The sequence below is a fragment of the Empidonax traillii genome, unplaced genomic scaffold (genome assembly GCF_003031625.1).
Source record: "Empidonax traillii isolate 1590-97213 ecotype Southwest subspecies unplaced genomic scaffold, ASM303162v1 scaffold191:size1449129, whole genome shotgun sequence".
In the NCBI taxonomy this organism is placed as follows: domain Eukaryota; kingdom Metazoa; phylum Chordata; class Aves; order Passeriformes; family Tyrannidae; genus Empidonax; species Empidonax traillii.
In genome coordinates, this window is record NW_020955384.1 from 843614 (window position 1) to 852185 (window position 8572).

General features: G+C 38.9%; 1 protein-coding gene across 1 annotated transcript in view; it reads left to right on the forward strand.

Moving 5' to 3' along the window:
* The window catches only part of PWP1 (PWP1 homolog, endonuclein), a 19257-nt gene extending 10800 nt beyond the window's left edge, over positions 1 to 8457 (forward strand). The window contains exons 9-15 of the mRNA XM_027886638.1: positions 1131 to 1227; positions 2104 to 2165; positions 3850 to 3961; positions 5237 to 5327; positions 6174 to 6295; positions 6759 to 6864; positions 7566 to 8457. Coding sequence (XP_027742439.1) covers positions 1131 to 1227; positions 2104 to 2165; positions 3850 to 3961; positions 5237 to 5327; positions 6174 to 6295; positions 6759 to 6864; positions 7566 to 7681 — 706 coding nt within the window. The 3' untranslated portion in view covers positions 7682 to 8457. The remainder of the gene's footprint in view (positions 1 to 1130; positions 1228 to 2103; positions 2166 to 3849; positions 3962 to 5236; positions 5328 to 6173; positions 6296 to 6758; positions 6865 to 7565) is intronic.
* Positions 8458 to 8572: the final 115 nt, after the last annotated feature.

The following is an 8572-nucleotide window of genomic DNA, read 5'->3' on the forward strand; positions in this document are numbered from 1 at the left end:
GTTGTCTGATAATAATATGTAGACAAGTATAGAAAAAATTATGGTTTCAATTGCTAAGTGTCTGCAATGCATAATTCTGTAATGTGCTGAGTTACAATTCATTGATATTGGTAGATCTTTCAGGAAATAAAAACAGCCCTGAAAAGGGAAGGTTATGGACAAAACGAGGAACTCCTTGGAGCAGCTTATATTTCAAATGTTTTTTTTTTTGTTGTTTCTTTCTTTTAAGCAAGACATGTTATGACAGCTCTCTACAAATAACTTTCTGCCTGTAGGTCACAATGGTGTTACTGTAAAATGTTCTTACAGCCTTCACTGTGCATTCTCTTAACTTTCCCTTGTAACATTGCCTGGGAAAACAGCATTTTCAGGAGAATGTCAACTCTTTCAGTCAGAAACATTTGGTTAATGTAAAAAGGGGAGGGAAAAGCAGTTTCAGTCAGAAGTAACGTGTTGAGGTATTAGATCTGATTTTAAGAGCAATGAAGCAGTAGTAGAAATTGCGCTGTGTATTTGACAGGCCTTTGGGAATGTTTTGATTTTTTTTTTCTGATTAAACTTCTAAACTGTGTTTATAGCTCTTAACACAATTGGTCTAATTCAAGTTGAAATGGTGGGATCAGTAAACTAACAAATTTTAGTGATTACCTTCAGCAATCTATGAAGGGTGTACTGTATTGGGTCTTCAGTAGTTATATAAACAGTCAGATATTAACAAAATGCTTTAAAAACAGGTTTGTCTGGCTCTTGGCTGTATGCAAATAAAACTAAGTTGCATATGTAATAGCATTAAAATAGTATTTAATGTCAAAGGAAAGAAAGTGCCTTAAAGCCTTTATTACTTTGGGGTTTTTTGAGAAATCTTCGAGTAAATGATACTTTAAGTGATGTCAGGGGGAAATACAAGCAGAACTGTTGTTGTTATAAGTGTTCTACTAATGTAATGTCATATAGCCTATTTGCAGTCTTTACTTGTAACTTACAGTTGCCTTCCAGGAGTTAATCCTCAGGCTTGAGAGACAGAGTCTATAGACCAGAGTGTACTGCTCTCAGAATTGGGCTCTGTATGTATTTTGGATTTTTCACCATTATTTGTTTGCATGAATACTTTTTTTTTGGTCCATTATCAGGAATGTTTTAGCAAGCGCATCTGCTGACAATACTGTGATTCTGTGGGATATGTCTGTGGGTAAGCCAGCAGCCAGCCTGACGCTGCATACAGACAAGGTATGTAATAATTGCTGTGTTTCTTCCATGGTAAAATACAGAGGAAAAAAAATAACTGCAGTTTTTCCTTAACTGCCTGGTACTGAACCCTTAGAATAAGAATTCTGTAATTTTCTAACAACTGTGCAGAATTGCTTAAGTTTCTTAATTAGTTGCTTTTGCAAACAACACTGTATTTACTTTTTTAAATGTTATCTAACTCATCCTTTAGAAAGCTAGCAAAGATTTACAGCAGTTTTTAAAATGCTTTTTTGTGAAAGCCCTAATGATGGAGAATCTAATAATGCTGGTAAAAGCTACAAAAATAGATGTCTGAGCATAGGTCAAACTGTAACTCCCTCTTAAGGGAACAATGAGTGTCAGTTACAGTTTGTTCTAGGTGAAAAAGGTTTAAAATAAATGATACTAAAATACCATAGTGATGGGTACTTCAGAAATGAATTAATCTCATAGTAATTAAAGTGGGAAGGCTAGCTATTAATAGTTGTAACCTTATTTTGCTTCTAACAAAGTCACTGCCCTTGACAAACTCCTGATGTTCATTTTTTGTTAACATCTGTGCTTTTTTTCCCCAAACTGGAAGCAGATATTATTTTACCTCCTCCATCGATTTTTTTTTTTTTTTTTAAATCTAGGGCAGAAAAGGGCCAGGCGGTTCTGTTCAGTTACATTATATTGGAAAGTATCTTGTTTCCACCAGGTGGGGGTGTTTGAAGCAATGTGCATCTCTTGCACTGTTTTATGAGCAGAGTATCAACAAGCTCATGAGGATGGTTTTTTGGGGGGAAAATGTGCTGGCCCGGGGAAGGGGTGGTTGTGCTTTGTTCCAAGAAAGTTCCTGTGTATGTGTGTTATATAAAATCTTGCATTATCCAGGTGCAGACATTGCAGTTTCATCCGTTTGAGACTCAGACCCTTATTTCTGGATCTTTCGATAAGTATGTCGGGGTAATGTTTTCAAATGTTGCACGCAGGGAGGGTATTAGTATTCAATTAAGCCCGTTAGGTTGTCTTGTGTTTTCTTTTTAATTTTTTTATAACTCTGCCTATTTGAGTAATGCTGTTATTTTTTTCCAGCAAGCTAGCCAGGTTTGTATGTGGACAAAATGTAGTTTTCCTTACCTCTTTTTTGGAGGCAGCCAAATGCTTTAACCATCTGGACTGACATTTTCTGTGCCAGGTGTCTGTTCCAAACTGAATTTATTTCTCTATTTGTCCTTACGGGATTTTCTGCATTAGAAGTGTGTCGCTTTTTATTCCCGTGAAAACTTGCCCAGGTTTTGCCAACCTGTAAGGCCAGGGTAGGGCATGCCATAGCCAAAGTGTAAAGGGCTGTCTCCTCTGATTGCAGCCTGGATATGCTCAGAAAAGGTTTGTGTCTGCAAGCTTGGACTAACTCTGTAACTGCCAGTTCTTATAAGCCCTGCCAGCTAAAAAACTTCCTCTCTGTTCTCCCATCTCAATGGAGTAACTTTTTAATTTTGTTCTATAACCATGATTTTCTTACACTGAATTTTTTTATTCTGCTTTTAAGACTTCGCCCTTGTGTTAAAATATTTATAGACTTGTCAGTCTTCAGCCAAGCCTTCGTGTTCTCTTGGCTTCTGTTACGCTCTTGCTACATCTGCTGAAGCGAAAGTATGGGAGAAAAACCTTTTGCTGCTATTAGGAAGCTACTTCTCTTTATTTCCTTCCCCTCACCTTCCTCTGATAAAAGGAAGCATAAAGTCCAAATGCTGAGACCAGCTAGTCGATCCCTCTTTGGCTGTCCCTTTGATACCATGGACCTCTATAAACCAGTAGACTGCCTGTGTGGATTTTTCCTGCAGAGCTTTGCCAGGACTGCAGGCTATTCAGTGAATATTGGCAGAGGACTTCATAGCCTGAAAATCAGACTGTTAAAAAGGCTGTTGTGTAAAATGCCTGGTGAAAGAGCTTTTGCTTTAATTATGGGATAGGGTGGGAGCAGGTTCCACTGTGGATGTTGATCGCAGTGACACATCACACTGCGCTGACATGACCACTCCTCCCTTGCATTTGCACCCAGGAGCTTTTTAAGTTGGGACAGATTCTGCAGCCACTGGTCTGTAAAGCACATGTCTGTAAAGAACCCCAGAGGACCCACTAACTTCCATCCACTCTCTCCTTTTTGGAGTGGTGTTTCTCTAAGTACTTGTAAAGATTGTTGGTTTTTTTTTTTTTAATTTCTTTTTATTAAAGCATATTTGAAAATGTGTTAATATGTATCACAAAACGATTTCCTAATTAGTACATCATTACTTGACTTTACTGAAGTCTGTTCATAATTAAGTGATATATTTGCATAATTATGGTCTATGTGATAAGTATCTTATGTATTGAGTAAATTCAAGCTCTGTTTGCTTAGTTTCAATAGAATGGCTGTTCATAACCGAGTTGAAACTTTGAAGTACATGGAAAAACCTTGTGCTTATCTGCGAGATTTTAATCTGTTATTGAATTGGAAGACTAAATAGTGAAGTTGTTTCCATTTTAATTACATGGAGCTTCTTTAGACGCCAGTGGTAAAGCAAACTATGTCACAAAGTGTTCTGCCCTGATTTTTGTTTTTTAAATTTTATTTCCTGTCCCTTTTTCCCATAGATCCGCAGTGCTATATGACTGCAGAAACCCGCAAGATAACCATCGAGTGTGGAGGTTTAGTGGTCAGGTTGAGAGAGTAATTTGGAATCACTTTTCACCTTGTCATTTCTTAGTGAGTACATGCTCTTCTATTCTTGGGCTGTTTTAACCTGTATTTTTGTGTTCATACTGTTTCTGAATCATAACAGAGCTGATAGACAGTTGTGTGGTTTGTGCTGCTTATTATGAAAATGCAGTCCAGGGGAGGATGTTTTTAAGCAGTTTTTTCAACAGGTATATTGAGACCAGCTACTTATTTGGTATCTTCATTGTGACAGTAGAAAAGCTGTTGATGCTGCTCCTTTAACACTCCAGAGGTGGCACCTGTGTCATGTTGTTACATGACAGTGTTCAGTGGCCAGGATGTATTTTTCTCTGCATAGTTGCTGTTGTGTTTCATGTAATGAGGCAACTGCTCTTGAGAAGTAGCTCCGTAGAACTAAGAACCCGAATGTTGATCCAGTGTTTCAAGCCAGCGCTAGAGGGCACTGTCCTCCTGGCTGCTATGGAACGATCTACTTGTTTCGGTCGGAAAAGAATTCCGAGGTCAAGTCCAACCATTAACCCAGCACTGCCAAGTCCACCCCAAACCATGTCCATAAGTGCCTCATCTGCATGGCTTTTAAATACCTCGAGGAGTGGGGATTCCACCACTTACCTGGACAGTCTGTGCCAGTGCTTGACAACCCTTTCAGCAGGTTTTTCTTAATATCCAATCTAAACCTTCCCTGGGGCAAATTGAGGCCATTTTCCTTTATCCTATTGTTACCTGGGAGAACCCCCACCTAGAGTACAGAGTAGAAATACCTTGGTTTTGTCAAGATTTTTACAACAGAACTTTTCAACATAATTTAAAAAGAAATCTTTATCATCTCAGTGGCTCTCTAGTCCTCTGTTGCTTTGTGTATACAGCCAGCAGAAGGGGTTGCTCAGTTCTGTTGGGTTTACGATGCAGATCTCTCAGTATAATCACACTTAGCTTTGCACAGGACCACTGGATGGCTCCAAAAACTTTGAACTGACAGTGAAGAGACTAAAGGCTTTGTATTTCATTGCCTAACATGGGGTCCAAGCTTAGCAGGGCAACTGTCTTCAAAGTACACTTCAAGAAATCTATATAGGATTAAGATTTCCATGTAATTCAGTGCAGCATAGTTTAGGTACACAGAATGGCTTGGGCAGCAAGTGGATGAAGTCTCAGACCTGGGAACAGTGTAACATGCCCTACAGAGCGGTGTCTGCCTCAGATCACAGGGATTTATTAGAGGGTGGGTGTTATTTCATAGGAAGTTTTTTTTCAAATGAATGACAATGACTGTTTGTTTTTTAAATGTTGTGGTTTCCTCAGGCAAGCACAGAGGATGGTTTTGTGTACTGTCTGGATGCTCGTTCTGATAAGCCCCTGTTTACTCTGAAAGCCCATGATGAAGAGGTGTCAGGTAAATTGCCTGTGTGTCCTGTTTGTCCCCAGGGGCAAGGCACATCTGGAAGATGCCTTTAACCTATAGGACTGAGGTGGTAGTGATTCCTTGTTTAACAAATAAGTCATGCATGCTAATCATGGTAGCTGGCACATGAAACAAATCTCTGCTGAGAAGGAATTGTAAGCTAAGTAATTTAACAACAGTGAACTTTCCTCACTGACTGTGGTGAATAAGCATGTAAAAACAGATTAATTCACTTGAAACACACTCCTTGTGTGTTTGTGTTTGTTTTTTTTTTTTTTTTTTTGGATGAGAAAATACAAAAATGATGGAATCCGGTCTAGGATTATGAACTATAATGTTTACCTCCTACCTCTGTAATTATTTTATACTGACATTCACTGAGAATGATTTAGGTATGGCACACGGGAAGGTCTTCACACTGCCTCCTTTAGGCTGCTTTAATTTGATCAGTGTAGGAGCTTCCAAAAAGGAACTTGAAGTCCCTGATCAGGTGTCTAAAATGAGGTTGTATGAATATGCCCCATCATCTTGGACAGCAAGCAAGATGGTCTTTGCAAATGAATGAAGAAAGCTACTTGGAGAAGCAGATAATGTGAAGAAGTAGAACAAGCATGTCGTTGCACTGTTACTGTTGTTGGATTGAGAGACAAAATAGGCCTACGTGATTCTTTTTGGTCTCACTACAGGGAGCAGGATAAAACGTTCATTAATATTTTGCTCCTTTGTGCTGGAACTGAGTTTAGTGTGAGGAGAATACTAAGGTGGTTCTCCTGACTTCACTTCAAAATGTATCCTCATCTCTGTGGTTCTCACATGGCTGCACTCTAAATCTTCCAGGGCTACAACTAAGCAGTCAAGTCAAAGGGTGCCTTGTGACATCATCTGCTGACAAATATGTGAAAATTTGGGACATCCTGGGAGACAGACCAAGTTTAATCCATTCCAGGGATATGAAAATGGTATAGTAATATTTATTGATTGATTCCAATAAGTTTTATATATAAACTATGTCTGCTTATTCTTTTTTTGTCTAGTCTGAATCTTGTTTTACCTAACATATTTTAGGGGAAAAAACCCCATCTGTATATTCTGGGTAAATCATTCTCATTACAGTGCAGTACTTAACTTGGAATTGGCAGGCTGCTTCAAAGCCTCAGACTCAAATTCCAGATAGAATGCTCTGAGTAGAAATACAGGTGCTCAAACCTGCACCTGCCACATTCAAGACAAAGATGTGATTTACTGTTTATAATTAGCAGCTCTTGACTTTCATTTTGTGTCTTTACAAAAGAAGTTTCAGGAAACTTAAAGAGTTTTGTTAACATTTGTTACAACTTGCTTGGTAGAAAGTATTTTTAGATGACAAATTCAGTTTAGGATGATATTTAAAAAAAAATCCTCTTCTTTCTTCCACTCTCCCAGGGTGTTCTCTTCTGTGCTGCTTGCTGCCCTGACTTCCCATTTGTCTTTGCCTTTGGAGGAGAGCGAGAAGGGCTGCGTGTTTGGGATATAAGCAAGATTTCTGCAGGTAATGTTCTCATTTCTTTGAATATTGTGGTTCTCCCCTTGCCTGCAGGATGTATTTGTATTCAGAAATGTAGCGTGTCTGAGGGAAACTGTAGGTTAGTATTTTTACATACCCCATGACTGGTTATGTGTTCACGTTCTCATATTCAAAAAGAGAACTGTTTGAGATGATTTATTTTCTTGTAGCTGAAGTGAAACAACTGATTTCTTATATCTATGTTTAATTTTTTTTCTTAATGTTCCTGGTGTAATCAGGTACCATATTCCTTGAGTACTTGTGGGAATAAAAGTGAGGACTGGGTTGATAAGTTATTGTAGCTACAGGTAACTAAAGGGCATGAATTTTTGGAGAAGGTTTTTAAGAGCTTGGTGGAAACCAGAGAGACTAAAACCAGAAATAAATTAAACTTGATGTTGTGCTCTTCAAACCTCATCCATTTCACAGTACTTGGGTACAGAATTATGCAGAGGGAAACCTCTAGATGCTCTGGGGGAAAAATAACAGAAATTGTAATTAAAGTATCATATGCAGATGATTTTTCTGACATGTAGCCTTCGACTCCCTACTTGGGGCAAGGGGAAAAGCTTTGAAACTGCACCAGGTTAGGACTTCCATTCCATTCCATGGTGTTCACTGTGCTGTACCTGCTGTACTTATCTCTGGCAGAGTAACATGTAATCAATCCCCTGTCTGTATTGCAGTGAATGAAGTTTTTGGAAATAGAGAGAGACTGGTTCTGGCTAGTGCCAACTCCGTGGCTTCCAACTCCACAGCCAGCAGGAACAGCAACAACTCAGAGACAGCAATGGAATCATGAGGGACCAAACATCAAAAAACTGGAGTAATTAATGGGACTACGACTAATGTATATTCTACAAATGCCCATTAGGTGAGAGTTCATGGAAATGGCTCTAATGTCTTGCAGTCTACAGGCTTCTTCATCTCAGACAGGGTGGTGTGGTTAAGCTCTTAAGTTCCTGCCTCTATTACTGGCTTTGAAAGATTAAATCACTTGCTTTTGCCTGAGATGATGATCCCTGAAACAGGGGCTACCATGTGTGAAGCTGACATATGAAATGCAACAGTCACTACAAAAGTATTCTGTGGCTACCAGAAGTTTGTTAAATACTGCAAAGGTTTTGATCTTCTACCTTCTAAGGGCCCAAGAAAAAAATACTTCACGTGACAGTTGTGTAATAAATAAACAAAAGCTGAATGAAATGACAAGTGTAAATAGATAATTTATCCTTGAGGCTAGGTTTATAGATTTCTAATACAAATTTTAAAATATCTTCCATGTAACTTTTTAAATCTTAAGAGTAGTTCTCAGGCAATAAAATGGTGTCCCCAAGTAGAATCTTGAAATGTTATTTCTAACGTTCAGCTCACCAGAAATCCCAGCAAACCAGAAATATCCCAGCTCCATCCATCAAGATTGGGTGTTTCTTTTCCCTGGTTCCACAGCACCTGAAGCCAACTGATGTTGCACATGGTACTGAGTTTTTCTTCAAGCTCCAACTGTAACATATTTTAAGAGAATTTGAACTGAAAGAAGGAGCTGCTACTTGGAAAGGATGAGAACCTGTCAGGACACAAAGTGAGGGCTGGGATCTCAGCAGGTCCCTGTCTCTGGTGAAAGCTCTGTGTCATGTACTCGTCACTTCACCCAGGTGTTTATGCCCAGCACCTGAAGGCACAGGAACATTTT